The sequence below is a fragment of the Myripristis murdjan genome, chromosome 18 (genome assembly GCF_902150065.1).
Source record: "Myripristis murdjan chromosome 18, fMyrMur1.1, whole genome shotgun sequence".
Lineage (NCBI taxonomy): Eukaryota > Metazoa > Chordata > Actinopteri > Holocentriformes > Holocentridae > Myripristis > Myripristis murdjan.
This window is the reverse complement of record NC_043997.1, coordinates 25,669,589-25,688,977: the sequence shown is the minus strand read 5'-3', so window position 1 is coordinate 25,688,977 and position 19,389 is coordinate 25,669,589. Positions and strand designations below refer to the sequence as shown.

Sequence of the window (19,389 nt, the reverse complement as noted above, 5' to 3'; positions counted from 1 at the left end):
GCTGCACTCACCACAGGCGCATTTTGAGAGCGAATGGACTGAAATGTCCTACATCTCTGACGTTCACATCTAAACCCTTTCCTCTCTTCAAGGAGCAGCCTCTCCTGAAGTGTTTCTCAGATCAGATTGTGGTGTTAAAAATATAAAAATGTCATTTCTAAACGTGTCGTTTTGATGCGCACCGTACAGGTGAAGGCACAAGACATGTAGCATGAACCTAAGGTGAATGGGGAGTTTCAGTCGGGTGCAAGCAGGTTTTACATTTGACATTTCTGTGTGTGTGTGTGTGTGTGTGTGTGTGTGTGTGTGTGTGTTTTCCTATATTTGTTAGGACCAACTTTTGAGAAACAGCCTGTTCTGTGCAGAAGACAGCTCAGGCTGTGAGGACAGTTTATGTGGTCCTCACAAAGGAAAAAGGCTAAGTTGGTTATAACTAAGATTAGGGAAAGGCAGTAGAGAATGAATGTAAGTCAATACAATGTCCTCACAAAGACAGTAAACCCAAGTGTGTGTTTGAGTGGGGGGGGGCAGGTGTTCCTGTTCATGAGTTTGTTTAATGCATCTCTACCTTGTCCTGCCGTGTTGCTTTGCTCAGACATTGACCACAGCAGGGGGGTTTAGACACTTCACTTCCTGTGGCAATACTGACAGGAACAGCCGCCTCAGTGTTGCAAGAAAACAGATGACATGAATATGAACCGGCCTTGCATGCGTCAGTCATTCCAGCAAACTACTGAATACAACTTAATACTAAATACAACCAAATAAACACTGGATTTGCCATCGTGAGCAAGTTGTAGTGTTTTTGAATAGCTGGTGCAAATGCCACAAACTTGAATCAGAGAATGCATGAGAACTCCGGTAGTCACTTATTTCCTGTGAGACGCGCGCTGGATGAGTGATGCCTCTGGTCAAGTAAACAAGCATGTTGGTAAGCATAAAGAGCACGTTACAGCGAAACCACATCTGTCGGCGCTCAAAGGACTACTTCAGCTGGGAGTCAAACTAATGTGATGTCTTGCAAGACCAGCCGTTTTTTTTTTTTGTTTTTTTTTTGTCCTACATGGTGCTGATGCTGTTGCTCCAGGAAGTGAGCAAAAGGAGAAAAAAAACTAAATTTCATATAACAGAACTTCTCAAAGTCTGCCACATCCCAACCCATATCTCATGTTATGAATATAGGTTATGTTTTGTGTGTGTGTGTGTGTGTGTTGCTGTTGCCAAGCTGAGCCCTGCTGTCTTTGAAACGCAGAGAGCAGAGGAAAGGAGAGAAACTTGCATGACCGTAAATGACAGTAATGAGAAGCCAGTGCGGCGGTATGCGAGTTTTTGTAGGGGTGGGAACAATCAGAGGCAGGGTAGGACGGGTCTTCAAAGAACATTAAATGTCATTTTGTTACCACGAATCGCTGCGGACCGCTGACCTTGAATAGAGAGCAGACGTGGACTTCTGAGTAAGAAGTCTGAAAACCCCTGTTATTGTCACCTTATTTTCCATGACAGCGAGGGATGGGCCCTCTGTATTCGCTTTGTCTCAGAACTTCCGGTGCAACAAAGAAACCACTGTTTCAAACACTGTCTCATGGCAGAGCCGGGCTTTTTGAAACTTGTCATGATGAGGGGAGAGGTGAACTTACCCCAGCCCTGGCAGGGTTACATTCTGAAGAAAATGCTGAAAAATTACATGTGTATCATATGTATGTTTAATTAAAAGTGTGGGGACAAATCCTTGTTTGAACATGTTTGATGTGTAAAGCGTATGTTTGTTTGAAATCATGGGATCGAACACAGAAATAAGGCAGGTTTCTGTTGGAAAAGCCTGATTATGACGTGGCAGAGCCGTCATGGGAAAAATAAACAGGCAGTTGCTTCGACCCTGGTGTCACCAGATTTAGTAGAAGGTGCTGAAGAGGTAGATGCACATCATGTGTTTATTGGTACAAAATTGCAGGAACGAACACAGGTGTCCAAGGCAGGCGTCACTTGGTTTCACACGATAATATATATAGTATGTTCAGTGTTTACTCACCATTTCTTGTTTCCAGTTGTTACTGATTTGGTTAACTAGCTGGCCAGCAAAGTAGCTGGCCAGAATTTCTAAGACAAATTCCTGAAAGCGAGTGTGTCAAAATGAAGTGGATCCATGGTGTAACCAAAGGGTGCTTCATGACATTCAAGGGTCAAAATTGTAAAAATTTACAATTTACAAATTTACAACAAATTTACAACAGCATGGACAGCAGCATGTGACTTGACTCTAAAAAGTGGCACGAGCTACTTCAAGAGTTCAGCGGTGACTAAAATTCTCTTATGTGAACATCAGGAGGCCTCTTTCTGTTCAATACTAAAAAGAGCATATTATCATTCAATAATACATACTGGGGTATTACTAAACTAATATTCCAACACAAAACATCTCAAAAAGTATTACAGACACAGTACCTCCAATTCAATTTTTACAATTTTATTTAGACTGGTTCACAGCAACCAAAGTTAAAATCTGCAGAGGCAGCAAACAAACTGTGTGCTGGTGAATGTAAGTACTTTGCTCAAGAAACACCACTAACTGTACCTTTAAAAATAAACCAACACAGAAAGTATACCAATAAATAAATAACCAGAACTGTTCTGTGCTCTCAGTCTCACATCCAGCCACAACCACTGAACCACAGCCAGGGGACAGCATCACTCTTTTTTTGGCAGTTTTGTCTTCACTAGACAGATTTTCAAGGGGAGAGGAAAGACTGAGTCCCCAAGAGAGATTCAAACTCATCCTGTCAACTTATGAAGTCAGAGAAATGTCACATGAACAGCTCGTATTTACCAGGAATTTATGTTTGTCTGATTATCAGACTGTGTGTCCTCTGGTGTGTCGAGGAGCTGGACCAAAGACATCATCCACTCAAAGACGGAAATGTTCATTAAGTTCATTAAGTTGAGGATATCTCAAAAGGTTATAATTTTTTTTTTTTTTTTTGGTCATCATGAGGCATGGAGGAGCTGGAGCATGACTGTGGGCCTGGTGTATCGTAACAAGGTAGATAACTTTTGTTTTTTATTGCAATGATAAAAAAGTTCATCATTCCCGACGACTGTTTCTTTCAAGTACATTGCAAAGTTTTCATTTATTTGTATAGAGTAAATGAATAAATAAACAGACAAAAATAAATAAATAAATCAAATAAAAAAAAAATGATCAATTAAAATGATTAATTAAAAATAGAAAAAAGGTAGAAAGAGAAAACATGAGAGAGAAAGATGTGGTGGGTTGTGTGTAAGTTAACAAATAGATTCTCATAACGCCACAAGATTTTGCAGAGAGCTTAGTCATGGGGCAAGGAAGAGCATATTAAATCCTGTATCAATTGGCAAAAAGGGAGGGGAGGTGGTGGGCGTGGTCTATCACAATAAGGTGCATAACACAACCTTCAATTAAAAGCATGAAAAGTAAGAAGTGCAGTACAGTGATGGAATACTGAAAAATTGACATCACTGAAAGTTAAAGTGCATATTGTATTGGAATGAGTGGTAGGATAAAAAGTTAGGGAAAATGATATCAGAGTTGTTGGCCTTTCCTATTGTTTTCCACTGTTCTCTGTGTCCTTTGTGTTCAGACTGCCAGCCCAAATCCGTCTTTTGGCGAAATGCGATTCCACTCAGATTTCTGCAGATGCGTCTGGCCACTAAAGAGGATTTCGAACTGCCTTTTTCGTCACGCGCAACGCAACACACAACAATGATATCCAATCCAGAGTGACTGAAAGTGCCTCAGAGTGGCTGAGCAAGATCCCTGCTGCTACTAGTGGAGCAGTATGGAGGACAACTCAGAGAACAGTCGACTTGTGAGTGCTCTGGTTTGGAGGGCGAGATGATGGATCGCCATATTTCATGCTTCCATGTTGGAAAACCGGATCACCAGCGTAGATACAGCAGTTACTCGTGCCTACATCATTACCACAGCAACCCATGCAGTGGTAACGATGTAGACTCTGCAGAAAGGGTTGGTGATGTCTGGACACACAAATCCACCTCAACGCCTGCAACCATCAACCTCTCCATAACCTCAGCATAAATTTGATCTTTAATTCACATTCCTGTCTCCTAGAGTCCTGCATTTGGAACAACCTGAACAACCAGCCATAACAGTACACACATTTTGCAGCTGGATTTTGTAGCTGTTTGTAGCAGAATCACTGGTATGGTCCTTTCAGATGTAAGTTGGGTCTCAGCAGCTTTTTGAAGGCGAGCTTTTTTAAGCATCCTGTGTCACAGGATGCGCAGGCTCAAACCCAAGCATCCTGTGACACGCGCAAACCTCCACACAATGAAAGGCCTCTACAGTGTCAAACTCACAAAACCTTTCTTTGCCACTCCTGCAGGACAGAAGGTTTGAAGAATGCTATTACTGCTGTCAGCAATTAAACATTTTAAATGCCAATATAAATTATTTACAGAAAAATACAATTACTACAATTATACACTATACCAACAAGACTCAAAATGCAGATAATGTTAGTATTCAATATGGCTCTGACTGACGCTGTCCATGGTTCTGAAACGCAGTGCAGTTCCTAACATTTTTGTTGTTTCCGCTGTTTCTGCTATCCACTCAAAAATTGAATTCAAATATAGAGCAGCATTTCAGTTGCTCATACTGGTTGTGCTTAGATGCACATGAGGGAATGCAACAAGTCTTTTTTATCCTCTCCCAGTTTCCACTGCGGTGGCAAACAGCACTGCACTGAGCCAGAGGCAAGGTTTCGACCACGGGAAGACTGGCCTTCAGCTCTCTCAACACTGACTGCTCTCTTGAATAATACTGATCTGATCAAAGAAAATTTCTGTGTTTTCAAGATGTGCATTCCTGTTGACCGGATTGGACTACAATGGAAACATCACAAATCATTTTTCATTTTTCCTCCACAGTGTGATGGTGTGGAGGCAGATTGATGTAGTGCTAGGCAGCCACTTCGCCAGAGAAGAAAATACTTGGCCTGTCACCCAAGCTTGACTGACAGGCTTTTTTTACACCTTCCCACTCACACCTCTGATCTTACAGTCAACAGAGCCCTTCAGCAGGACCACAAGGTACTTGTGGTGGCATCTTTCAAGGTTCAGCTTGAAAAGGGCCAAGAGATGAAGAATAAATCGGTCTCAAATATTATTTACTCTCTTACTCTTGAGGTTATGATTTTGTCCAAACCCAGTTTTCCAAGAGTATCTATATGGTCAGTTTAAGCAAAAATAGATTAAAAATAACCTGACTACAGCCACATAGCTACAGTTACGTTAAGTGCCACTACAGTGATACAGTCACACACACACACAATGATGAGCTGTATCTTGGTAAAAGCTTTACCTCTCTCACCTCAGTAAGCACTGATTAAATTATTTTCAGCATTAACTGTATCTCTAATATCTCACCAGTAAAGTGCTCTGGATTGATAACTTCATTCTGGAGCAGTGTCCAGGTTTCAGAATTGTGGAGGTTCGAGGTGAAGAAGCCACATTGCCATGCACCAGCATTAGTACTTCTCCCTCTCCCTCTCCTGCAGCCATGTTCAGCAAGGTCAACAGATCCAAGTCCTGCTCTGAACCATTCTGTGATGGTTTTCAAAATGGAATGGATTGAAATGAATTTGAAATGACGTCAAAGGTCACCATTTTTCCCAAAATCGATCAAGAGGCTTCATCTGACCCAGACCTTTATATCTGTGGGATGTAACTAGATGGACACAGACATTAACGGTGCAACAGTTTTAAAAGTTCAAGGTAAGATCATTGTGAAGTCTTGTTTGTCTTTTGGTTACCATTCATAACTGCTATCTCTCTCATGATTTCAGATTTATTCTGAACCTTAGAACAACATTTAGACAAAAAATAATAATAATAATAATCATTTTCAAAATAGAATTATTCTGCAGGACAGTCATAATAAAATCAAGATGAAATTGACTTTTTTCACTGATTTTGTCATTTGGTTGAAGAGGTGAATGACAATATTTTTCACTTTTTTTTTTCTTTTTCTTTTTTTTTTTTGTTGTTGTTGTTGTTGTAGAATTTCCCGACAAAATAGCGAGGCTGATTTCAGTTATCCTGGGCGGTGTGACTGTTTTCCTCATTATGGTCATCTGTTGTCTCAAAATCAGGCAGCTTCAGAGAGATACTTTTGTGACTTTGTGACAGCTATCAATTCCAACATTTGTGGTGCAGTCCCAACTAGTCTCTGTTCTAGCCCCATTACTGTTTAATCCATACTGCCACTTCATATGCTGATGATACACAATTGTACATTTCACTATCCATAACCTCAGCCTTTGTCAGGTTTATGAGTGGCATTAAACACTGAATGACCGAAACATTTCTGCAGTTTAAAAAAAAAGACAAAACTGAGATCCTTGTGATAGGCTCTAAAGGACAGAGACAGGAGGTCCATTCCAAACTGATCTCACTGTCTCTGAAACCCAATGAGCCGGTTAGAAACCGAGATGTTAGACTGGTTTAGGTGTTATGCCTCACAAGCCACAATACAGGTACAACTAGGACAGCATTTGACAACCTTCTTACCAAATATTTCCAAAGTTAAATCCATCTTGTCTCAGTCAGACACTGAAAAACTGGCTCATGCAGTCACTTCCTCAAGGCTTGAATGCTGTAATGCCCTTTTTGCCAGACATCCCAAAAAGATTGTGGGACAGCTCCATTTTATCCAAAATGCTGCAGGCAGAGACTGGGACAAGAAAAACAGGACATATTACTCCTATACCTAAATCACTTCACTAGCCTCTGATAAAATACAGAATAAATTTCCATATATTGCTCACTGTTTACAAATCACTTAGTGGTCCAGCTCCTAAACACATCTCTGACTTGCTCGCTGCTCAAAAACCATCCAGAACCCTCAGATCATCAGGCACTGGTCTCCAAAATGCACTTATGATCAGAAGTAAACCTGATGAAGGTGAATTCAGTTGCTATAGCCCCACCTTCTGGAACAAACTGCCTGATGATATAAGATGTACCATAATGTCTTTAATATGCAAGCTCAAGACCTACCTGTTCTCTTAGGCCTATGGCTAGCCAGCCTCCATCTCTCTGTCTGTCTGCCTGCCTCTCTCTCCCTCTCTCTCTTTCTCTCTCTCTCTGTCTCTCTCTCTCTCTCGCTCTCTCACTTTCTTTCTTTGCGTATGTGTGAGTGGGTGTGTTTATGTGGGTGGGTGAGCCGGGGATAAGTGTAGATAGATTTAAATTTCAACTCGTGATTATGCTACTAAAGATGTGTTTGTGTCCCGAACAAACTGAACTCCATAAGAGACTGTGTGATTGATTGTTAATACTGGACTAAAATGATGAACTCTGCAGGACTGAGTTTCTATTCAAAAGAGAAGCATGAGGCCTGCGTCAGATATAGTGGTGAAACCTCATGTTGTTTATGTTGCTACCAGATAGGATAATGACTAACAGATGACTGGGGTGGAGCTGATGATTTTATCTATGTATGAATTGTGGTTGTTTATCACTGTGAGTGTGGGTCAGATTGAAAAGGAAATATGTCAGATTAACATCAGCATGCTAATGCCTGGTTTTGATTCTCACCTTCTGCTTTATCTTTCTCTCTCACGCTGCCAAAAGCGGTCTTTTTTTTTTTTTTTTTTTTTTGCCCGCCTTAGGTCTTGAAGCAACAGAAAGTAACTCATGTTTGACAGGGGAGGAGCCAGTGAGGACTTGCATTTCTGCCCAAATTCCCTTAGAGAGAGCTCGCTGAGAGTCTGAAAGAGGGGAGGAGTAAGTTACACATCACTTCTTTGACAGGAAGAAGCACAGTCTGGCACGGCGTGAGAACCTGTTGTGTCAAAGCTTTGTAACAGGTCAAAGACAGTAATGAATGCTGACATACTGGCTTCAGTCATGCAGACAAAATATGATCAACCTCTCCACTCGTCTAGAAATATATGATATTGTGTGGCACTGCATAATTAGTTTGATTTTTGTATTTATGATATTGTTGATATGACGTGTTATTATATGGACTTTACTGGTGTGTCAAAATATCAAAAATGCATTTCACTTTACACTGGTTGTGTTGAGATGCATAAGTGGTCATGCAACAAATCTTAACGTCTTTTTCCACTGCGAGGACAAACGTCAGTGTTTATCTTGGCCAGAGGTGTGGTGTCAACCACAGGAAGACTGATAACCACACATCACAGAGGGTAATTCTAGATCTGATCTGATTTGATGATAAAATTCTTATTTATGCTGTAGTTATAGAAATGTATGCTGTATTTTGTCAGCTATGCATCCATGTTTTTGACCCCTGTTTTTCCCCTAATCGCAGACCAAACCAACACACACCCTCACATCAGCTCCTCTTCACACCCGGTATCAGCAGCTGCCTTCAAATGTACACAAAACCTAATGCAGCCTACTGCAATACCACCATAGTATGATATGAAAAGGTTAGATGTCATATGCATGTACACCTCAAGAGAGTATTTAAAAAGACTTTTTAAAAAATGACTATGAACATTGTTACGATGACTTCTGTCTGAGTTGTGTAATATTTCCACCCACCCAAGCTTTCATATGTTCATGCATGAAAACAAGGTGCGGTCTCGGTGCTGTGGTTTCTGGTTCATGATAAATGAAACTGAATTCACTTTCCTAGGGTACAGGAAAACAAGCTTAAAAAAAAGTTTGGGTGGTATCAGCGGTTTTGTTTCAAACTGCTCATTCTTCTGCCTGCCTTGTTGTAGCCTAATAACAACATGATCAAGAACATGAACAGCAAGAACAAAAAAAAACAAAAAAAAAACAAATCCATCCATGAATGTCATTAATGACATTCATGATGTAATTCAAGACTCTTGAATGTGTTGCTGCTTAACCTGATCACAGGAGCAGATAGGTGTGCTGAACACGTGATGGCAGCAGTGTGTAGACCTTTTTCACAGCAGCCACGTTGCCAGGAAATAGCAGGCAAACAAAAGTGTTACTAATGATATTAATTGAGTTTTTTAAACGGTGACCGGAGTGTGTGCTCCAACACTTCTCAACCTTCATGGGAAACGTCATCCAGAGTGCAAGAATATACAATAATAATACTAATAATACTGGCTAGTTGGATAGCTGTTAAATTATCCTAATGATCAAAAAGTGATTTGTCAAATGCAAGAATGAGTGCAGACCAAATTAATAAATGTGCACATATCACAGACATCCGTAGAAAGCGTAGGAGTGTGACTTCCTTGAGTCGGCAGGTGTTCCTACCAGTAAAACGCAAATAAATATTCACCGTGAGCCTGCAAGGGTGAGTGAGCTCCATTTAAACCCCACTTCCTCTCTGATCTCCAGGTGGCTTGAGTGTGACGTCTATTGTTAGTGTCCCCGAGGACTGCAGGGATGTCAGTGAGAGGAAATGAAACCATTAATAAAACACAACTATGCTCACCTTTCATTCTCAGTGGTACAGTCTTTTTTTTTCTTGATGTGTTTGGACATTAGGGCTGGACAATATGGATAATGTGATTTTGTACGGATATTGATATGGATATTGTGACAATACTGTGGAGATGAGTGTTGCTGCTCTTGTGACATATCTAGACATATATTTAGATTTTGGCCAAGCAGGTAGAGGCAAATAATACAACAGACAGAAGAGTCTATTAAGTTTAGAGAATTGCATTCCTTTACTATAATATTTATTTATACCATATCAGGATATTACAATATCTAGTCTTATAGCACAGCATGGACATGTTGCCCAGCCCCACTGGACACTACAGCACAAAATCAACACTATTACTACTGAAATGATAGTCATTTTTACTACAAATAATGTTTCTAATACTGTAAGTTTTACATACAGGATCGTACTAATTGTAAAGAGGGCTGTCATTGGGCTGCTGTCTTCTAAATGAAATTCTGTTTTCTGAAACCTGGCTGCACTTTGCACAAAAAAAAAAAAAAAAAAAAAATGTGTGCATGTGTCTTTGAAGTACTTTGAGTTACCTGTGGGCCCCTCAGCCTCACGTGCACGCAGGAGGAGTGACACTTCGAGCCCCGGTTCCTCCAAAAGTCATACCAGTCGCAGGCTGGCTCCTAAACGGAAAGCAGAAGCCTGAGTGCAGCCACGAAAATCTGGGTTTCTCATTTCTTTCTCACCTCCTCGCTGCAGCGACAAACAAGCAGGTATGCTGTCATGAACTATTATCAATATATATATAAATCAGTATTATTATTACAATGGGACTGAGTGTTATTTACTTTATTCAAAGGTTCTGTTATTAATATATGTATTTGTTTTTAATATTTCTCTCAAATCTTTGGAAAAATTATGGAAGAAAAAGTTGCGTAAGAGTGTTTCACTAATTCTCTACTTCATTTATCTGCTAGGACATTTTTTGTGTTCTTGATTTACGTTGGCTTTGAGATCACTGGAAATAGTCAATACTGCCAAAACAAAGTATGAGCAGCACAATTATCAGTGGTAATGAATCTAAGATTATAAACTCTCAGATAATATTGACATAATATCTGATAGTGTTGTACTCATGTGTGACTTTTTATTTGCTTTTGGTTTTATTTCCAATGGTAGCACTATAACAGTGTAAGAGTATTCCTATTTGGACTTCATATATATCATATATAACCCCTCTGAAAGTTAACATGGCCTTAGTATAGTTTGTTTTCATACAGGAGGATACCACAAAGTGCCATGCCACTAACAGGTGGCATGGCACTTTGTGGTAACACATACAGTAATAACTTGGAGGCTGTAGTAACACATCCTCCTGTAAATTTTGCAGTGTTAAAGTAACACTTAAAGGTTAAATTTAACACTATTCCCGAGTGTATTTGGTCCTTATCTGAATTGGTGTTAAACTGACTCTTGCCATAGTGTTAAAATTTTAGAGTAAAATTGACTCAAAGTTGAGTAAGACATTAACACTTGCTTACACTGTATGGTGTTATTCAAATTTAACGCTACAGGCTAAGTAACACTGGAGAGTGTTAATATAATTCCCAGCCGTGCTGATAATTAACTCTTCTGTGATCACAAATCAACTCTGATTTGAATGCTTATTAACACTGCATTGAGTTATTAAAAGTTAACACTGGAAGGTCATATAACTCTGCTAAGTGTCAATGTTATACACCACTGTGTTGATAATTTACTCGTTTGCTGTGGAAAAACCAACTCTGACAAGTCTTGATATTAACACACTACTGTGTTTGTAAGTTACTAGAGTTAGAGTTAGAATTAGAGTCAAATCCTAACATCCATTAACACTGCACAAATAAATATCAGTGGTGTCAATTTTACACTTAAATTTACACTTTTGTAGTGTCAAATTGCATTTATCCAAAATAATTCAGTACTGCTTTTTCAAATGTACCCTTAAGTGAATAAAAATCACACGTTACCACAAACAATGCATTTAACAACTTTAATTTCACCTTTTAAAAAAGTGTCAAAAAACTCTTAAGGGCCTGTTCACATGCTGTGCTTCTAAGTGGACAGTTGTACAATGGGTGTGCCTGCTGTGCCAAGCAATCAATACAACTTGTTGACATGCACTGCTTCAAATCTCTTAGAAAACAGAAGGCACAATGAGTGGACACCAACTAGAATATGTATCAAGTGGACAGTTGTGTAATGGGTGTACCTGCCGTGCCAAGCAACCCAATACAACAACCAAGTATACATGAGGCACATTAAAGCGCTCCTAGTGGACAGTAAATAGAAAGTTTATCAGCTGGACAATTGTGGGTGTGCCTGCCATGCCAAGCAATCAAAAACAACTCGTCTGTAACATCCAGCGTGCCCTTGCGGCATTCCAATTAAGTGGAGGTGTTTCTATCTCATTCTGCCATGCTAGAGGTCAAAAAGAGGAGCGTGTGTGTCACAACTGCATTAGCCTTGTGTTTGAGAGTGCCTCCATTGCAGTGACTATTTGAACATGCAAAAGACAATGCATACAGGCCCTAAAACACTGTCAGCATAAAAACATCACTTAAAAAAAAAAAAAACTTTTGGTCTGCTGCCGCTACTACTGTCGCTGTGTCTGGTGTTTAAATGTTTCCTAAACCCAGAAAAAGTTCCAAGCACGCAACTACATCCAGGCTGAGTACATTTAAGGCGGAGATTTTTTCCATCCAAGTAACCATGAGCTACTCGTAAATGCTGAACAAGCTTATTTGAAGAAGCCAACTCAGTCTGACAAACAAAACACTTCATGTCAAACAAATCACTTCATGTGGGAGGAGAAACATCAAGCACTAATGAAGCAACCTTGCCCTAACTTCTGCAACACGTGGACCCTCCTTGACTTTGCCAACATCAATGTGGTACACAGTGGTCTGGATGAACGTGAGCATGTTGTGCAGCATGGAGTTGTATGCTGTGCCAAAGACCTACTGCGCCTTAAACAGTTCATCAAACGCGCCAAGAGAAGAGGATGACCTGCAAGCGATGGCTTCCTTGTCCAGGATGATGAAAAATTGGTGGAGCTCACTCTTCCTGACTCCAACAGCCAAGAGCTAGGGTTGCATGCTGATAGTGATGCTATCAAGATCCTCTTGGATGCTGGTGCCAGTCTAAGGAAACAAAACACAAATGAGGAGACTATTAGAATTACGTGCTACAAATAATCAGAAATTTTGCCTGGAAAACGTTTTGAGGTGATTACCAAGAATGGCGCAGCTACTCAATACTGAGTCCTTTTTTGAAATTTTTATTTCTATTTTAGGGGGGTTTGGGTTTTTTCTTTTTTGAGATATGGTCTTAAACTTTTGATCAGCTGATGAACAACCTATTTCAGTTTAATGGTTGTTTGCAATTCGTTTTTTTGTCTCACTCCCATTTCTTCTTTTTGCATTTTGAAGCTCTACTTTGAACCTTCTTAAGATCCAACAGTGCAAAATGTAAATTCTTGCAATTTTGATCAGGAGTGTATTTCTATATTTATGAGTCACAGCTGCTATGATATGGAAACATTTCGGCTACAACTTGAAGAAAAACAAATCTGATAGTGTTAGATCAACCTGGAGATTTAGTCAAACTCTCAGTTGGAATTTGTAATGACAATCTAGCATCAGATTGATTAAATGACGGATATTCAGGGCCAAAAAGTGGGAAAATGGAATGATAATTTTGAGTTTCTTTAACATTTCCAAATTGTATAACAGGTGGCAATGACACCTGGTATACACTTAGCCTGACGCGACTGTACTGTACCAGTGTCAGAACTTAACATTAAAATGGGTTACAGGGCAGCGTGCATAACAAGTGCAGCTAATGGAATGTGGAAAAAAATAGAACTGATTTCATAACCATTCTTACCAGAGTCAACATCCCATTCAATGCTATCCTCAGGAGGATCAGCTGCCAGGAAGAGTTCTTCAAGCTCTCTGGTGGATGGAAACTTCCTGCATTGTTGGATGATCTTTTTCTTGAATGTGGTCGGCCATCTCTCCAACTGGGGTGGGGATAAGGGGTAACAATTCAGTTAATTGTGCTGATTGTTTGACTCTCACTAAGGGTGCTTTCAGACCTGTCCCGTTTGGAGCAGTTGTTCCGAAACAGGGAGCGTTTCCACCTAAAGAACGGTTCGTTTGGACATATGTGAACACAGCGATCGCGCTTGGATGTGGGACAAAACAAGCGGGCCGAGATCGCCTAGAAGAGGTGGTCTCAGCTCGCTTCCATTCGAGCCCTGGAGCGGTTCGTTTGCAGTGAGAACATAATCGACACAGCAACCGACACAGCTCACTCATAACTGTGGTTCAACCAGCATCAGAGCCCATCTTCGTCGGCGATTCCTTGTCGCGGCACGTCTTCTTCTCAGTAGATGCAGTATGATATTATTTTCCCTGCGCAGTCTTGATTCCCGGTAGAACTGGATGTTTTCCTCGGTTACAGAACACTGGTACATTAACCACAGAAACACACAGAAACAGTGGTGTAGTCTACGTGATACGCAGGTATGCGCCGTATACCCACTAGAAAAGGTCCTGAATTAGACTAGACTACACCACTGCACAGAAACAAACTAGCCACACACGCTGAAGATGCTCCATGGTTTTTGTTTTTCCCGGGGTAAGAACGGAAGAGGAGACTTCTTCTTTCGGGGTAATTTCTGACCAATGAGAGAACAGTTGATTCGCGCATGGCATTTGTTTACAGCTTTGAACCACTACAAACAGTTGCCCTGTGAACACAAACGCCCCAAACGAAAAACGAAACAACTGTATCGATTTAGCCCGTGAATCGGAACAAAGCAAACGGGCCACAGGTCTGAAAGCACCCTAAAATACCCATATACTGGCTAAAATACCTATTACATCATTATAACAATGCCAAACTAATGAAAGATCATTACCAAGCCTTTGATGTCTTTGAAGCGTGGAAAGACTGAGAGGACGTTGCTTGACTGCTGGGGGTCGAGGACCATGTCACGGCGATAGTCAAAAGTTAGCTTCATCTTCTTCTTGATTGTGTCCTCATCGGCTGAATGTTTCATCAGTGCGATGGCTTCCTGGCACTCATGTTCACTCAGGACAGTCTCTGGAACAAAGTGGGACTCTGGTCTAGCAGTTGGTCCTCCAGGGCCGTCCTTACAAGATGGTCCTTCACCTGATGTTACAAAATAAGGGAAAATACCATATTTTGACAAGCATCTGCACTCCCAAGCCAAAAAAAAATAAATAAATACATAAAAACTCAGATCATCTTTGGGAATTACGTTACCTTCAAATTCAAATGATGACCATCTGTCTCTAGCAGTAGACCTCTGAATAGTTTTGATCCTCCAGGCCAAGTACTCAGTGCCACTCTCGCCATCATAATAATGCTCCTTGAAGATGAAGGAATAACACAGTCACTCCATTAAGAAGAATAATTAGTAGTTTGAGATGCTGCAAAGTGATTTTGGACAAAAAACAAGGGGTGAGATTTAGATTATTAACCCACCATCCCTCCACCCCACCTTGACAACCTAACCATAACGGTAGGTTCTTTTGAACAGACTGAATATCTACAAAACAATCCCAAAAACCACATTTTTAACAGTTGTTTTTCACTTTGCTGTCATTGTGTGTGACTTACATAACCATTCCTAGAGTATGGGTCACTGAGGTAGGGGAATAAGCTCACAATTCCTCTGGCATACATGTCTTTTACCTGTCTGGGTGGGAAGGTAATGCGAAATTGAAAAAAAAAAAAAAAGGAAGAAGAATTTTTTAGTCAAATAAATGGATATAACTTAGATTTCAAATTAATCTGCAAGTTTCATTGAGAGCACAAGAGCCAGCTAAAATGATTATAAAATTACCCATTCTTCTCCATCATGTCAGCAGCCACCATGTTCACCATTTTCCTTCTGGTTTCATCAGTCAAGGACTTGGTTCAATTGTATTCATTTATTATACAGAATGGATTCCACCAACTTAAAACACAGAGGGGGAAAAAATCAGCATGTCGGGAAAATATCCACTCAAAAATTCAGTGTTGAAGGAATAGTTTGGGGGCTGTGGGCCCTTTCTCCCTAACCCTAACCCTAACCCTAACATACAACGTATTGCAATAGCTTATCCGGTCAGTGTCCACTGATGTTATGGGAACGGTAACGTTGGCGTCCAGCAACTTTGCTGCTGGACTTAACGTTAACTTTCGAGCGCCTTATATGCCATCAAGGGCAAAAATGATCATGTACATGTGTTAAAGCGCTGCACTGCTTATTAGCGAGCTAGCGCCTAGCAACGGTACCGTCCTGCGGTAACGTCCTCAGCGGGAATGTTAGTGTCGCGAGACGGCGTCGGTTGCTACATTACCATATGCCTATCGTTAATTACACTTAGTTTAATGAATTATTGACATTAATCTTGTGCAACCACTCGATTTGCACTGAAGTTAAGCTAACCTTAATTGCATCTTACATATTCGTCCTTTGACACGCGCACATTTTTCGCACACTTTAAGCTAACCATGAACTCGGTCAGTCATGGTACCCCTTGGAATTTGGTGATTAAAATATGAAACTAGCTGATATATGGGGAACAACAAAATAAAGTTAGTCTAAAATGCTGCGAACATACCACTGAAATGTAAAATAATGGATTTTTACAAGAAACTTGCCACACTAGAAAATGGCGTCGAGAAAAAATACGCTGTTGGTTTTTGAACGAGGAGGTGGGCCGGTGTTCTGGAAATCCTTCCTACCCGTAAAGATATCCTACCAAGCCACACTGCGCATGTGTAGAAGCATATTCTGACAAGGTAATTTCAATTGTCAGAACGTCCTACCTGCATATATTAATGTAGAAGCATATTCTGACAAGGTTAGGGTTAGGGTTAGGGTTAGGGACAAGGTAACACATCGGCAGATAAGTCAGTCAGTTCAACCTACGGTAGGACATTTCGCGGAGGTAGGACGATTTGGCAGAACACCGGGCGTTCCAGAGTCATTCTTTCACTCACTCATTTTTCTCCACAAATTTCCACCAACACTAAAGGGCATTCTACTCAAGCTGGTGTTATATAATTCTGAAAGAGTCAATGACCTTTGACACTTGATATTTGACACTGAGAAATATGAGAAAACCCAAAAGAGAAACAGTTTATCATACAAGACTTGCAGCCTGGTTCCTGGAGCAGAACACAGCTGGCAACGTTACAGGAACCCACCACATCACATCCTGTCTCACCCTTTCCGACAGTTAATGAAAAGGCACTGTTTGTCTGAACCTTTTTAACCACAAGACCCCTGGGGGTTTGACCCTGTGCTTCACGCTCCCTTTACTGCTTTCCACTGCTGTCGTATCTGTACTGCATGTTGATTGTGGAGAAGCCAGAGGTCATATTTTCACATTAACCTCACCAAGTCAAGCATGCACATCATCTTTGCTGATGTTCTAATGTAATGTTGCTCAATAGTCATTGGCCCTCCATTGAATTCAATGCTGTAATTCAATACGACTAATAATCTGTGTTTCCTGTCTGGGTAATGTTGAAGTTGCTTTGGTGTTTCTATATTAATTCTTTTCATTGTGCCATTGGAGTGTCATGCATATGCAGGTTTTCATTCCAGCCAAAGACCATTTAATGACGATTTAATGATTATTGTCTCAGAAATTAGTTCTTCATTTTGCTCTAGAAGATGATCTACTAGTGAAATCGTCTTTGGTTGGAATGAAAACCTGTAGAGACATGACTCTCTATGGCACATGTTCCTCCACAAAACACCTCTGAATCACTCACGTCTTTAATCACGCAATACCTGTAGTGTCATCACACTCTCTCTCTCTCTCTCTCTCTGTTCACAGATATGGCGGCCCACCCTATGCAAGCACCCGTTGTGTCCGTTCAGCCGACTGCGTACAGACCCGCTGCCGGATCTGAGATGTGGAGCAGCAGCCTCTTCAGCTGCTGTGACGACATGGGCATCTGTGAGCATCTGAGCCAGTCATCATCATCATCATCATCATCCTCTGAGTGTGTTGCTGATATTCCTGGTTTGTGGTCTCACGTGTATCATGTTCCCGTTGTGTATGTGTGTGTGTCCCTGGCAGGTTGCTTTGGTATGTGGTGCCCGCATTGTTTGGCCTGTCAGGTCAGTTCAGACGCTGGCGAGTGTCTGTGTTTGCCTATGCTGGACGGTTTGACCGGAGGCATGATTCCTGCTGCGACTATGGCCCTGAGGAGCACTCTGAGGGAGAGATACCACATACGGGTAAATATCAGGCAATTGATACCTTCATCAGTGCCACAATGCAGAGTCCTGCACCCAACGGGTACCCGCAAAAACAGCTGATTTGCGGGTGGTTTTTAAAAACTATTTTTTTTTCCCGGGTTCGGATCTGGGTGGGAAAAATAACATGCAGGCCAGGTCGCGGGTTTTAGATTGACACATCAAAATTAATCTAAAATAATAATGATAAATAAGCAAGCGCCACTTCCAAAACAGTTAATAGTTATTTAGGTATTTGAGAAATAAGTGGATAAAACGTACAACTCTCACTTTGTAATGTTGCTGAAGTGTTCCAACATTACACAGTGTTTCCCTGATGGATTACTTTTCTCCTCGATGGATTCTAAAACACGTTACGGCTTGTAACTGCTGAACGCCGCTCAAGTCTGGACAGAAAGTAAGTCTACTATGACCCATGTAAAGTTCCTTTTAAGAGATTAAAAGTTTAAAAGCATTAAACGTAACAAACGAGTGATTTTACAGTCGTATGGGAGAAGAACACAGAGGGTTGATGATGGAGCTGAAGTCAGGCTTTTATTGGAAGAGCTGCTTCATTCAGGTGCGTTGTTTACTCACTGGCACCTTAACTGTGGTGATATGCTGTTCAATATTCAGACCATATGACCCAAAATGATTACTTTAAATACGGGAAGGGGCGCCGTATATGAGGGAAAAGTTAGGACAATTCCAAGGGCCTTTGCCTGACAGGGGCCCCAAAAAATAGGTAAAAACTAATATAAAATTATTAAACCATCATCGAGTAAATAGCCTATATATTTTTTTTCATGGGGCCCAAAATTCCTGGCGGCGCCCCTGAATACGGGTTACGGGTCGGGCTGCGGGTCGTGTTTCAACGGGTTGGATCGGGGTGCGGTACTAATTGGGCTGATGCGTGGGTTTGCGGTTCGGGTGCGGGTTTATACGTCCCCGGGTCGGGGCGGGGCGGATCTTGAAAATTGGACCCGTGCAGGACTCTGTAGGATTAATAAAGTGTAACTTACTTACTTAATACCTTGGTTACAACCACTGTGTGTGACAGCCAGCAACCACCCATACCATGTAAAACTTATAATGAGGTATGATGTATCATTCCTTCTGGTCTCACCTTCAACCCAACAGGGCTCTGTGTTTGGCGACTGCTGCATCGCCACGTACTGCAACATTTGTGCCTGGTGTCAGATGGCCCGGGAGCTGAAGTATCAAAGAAACCTGCTCCGCGTCAACACCACTACCAACGTGCAAGTCCTCTTGAGTCCACCAGCACAGTCACCCCCTTACGCCCCATAATCTGTGCAGCCTGTGCTCTTTATGCCATCGTGTCTCCAACATTTGCAGTCTCTGTGTGCTTTAAATTGATTATGTTAAGTACGTAATGAAGAAAAAATACGCTGTGTTGCCTAGCTCCTGTGGACATTCTCTCTCTCCACTGTCTTTCCTGTATATCTCTACTGCGGCTTAAACAATGCACTGCAAAAACTCCAAATCTTACCAAGATTATTTGTCTTATTTCAAGTCAAAAATGTCTTATTCCTAGTCAAAATATCTCATTACACTTAAAATAAGACATGATCACCTCAGAAGTAACTTGTTTTTAGACAATTGTCTCTTGTTTCAAGTGAAAATTTGCTTGAAACAAGTG

At 41.0% G+C, this 19,389-nt stretch overlaps 1 protein-coding gene across 1 annotated transcript; it reads left to right on the top strand.

Annotated features, from left to right (window-relative positions):
* Nucleotides 1-10,092: 10,092 nt before the first annotated feature.
* On the top strand, nt 10,093-19,212 carry LOC115376610 (cornifelin homolog A-like). Its single transcript, XM_030076310.1, has 4 exons — nt 10,093-10,191; nt 17,326-17,448; nt 17,572-17,732; nt 18,870-19,212. Exons 2-4 carry the CDS (start codon nt 17,328-17,330, stop codon nt 19,035-19,037), a joined length of 450 nt encoding a protein of 149 aa, XP_029932170.1. The 5' UTR covers nt 10,093-10,191; nt 17,326-17,327; the 3' UTR covers nt 19,038-19,212.
* The last annotated feature ends 177 nt before the right edge of the window (nt 19,213-19,389 follow it).

What these genes read in the sequence shown, in the direction of transcription:
- LOC115376610 (XM_030076310.1), top strand. Translation starts at nt 17,328, where the DNA reads ATGGCGGCCCACCCTATGCAAGCACCCGTTGTGTCCGTTCAGCCGACT. An exon ending in CTGTGACGACATGGGCATCT is followed by an intron (nt 17,449 to 17,571) that starts GTGAGCATCTGA and finishes TGTCCCTGGCAG; the next exon opens with GTTGCTTTGGTATGTGGTGC. An exon ending in GGGAGAGATACCACATACGG is followed by an intron (nt 17,733 to 18,869) that starts GTAAATATCAGG and finishes TCAACCCAACAG; the next exon opens with GGCTCTGTGTTTGGCGACTG.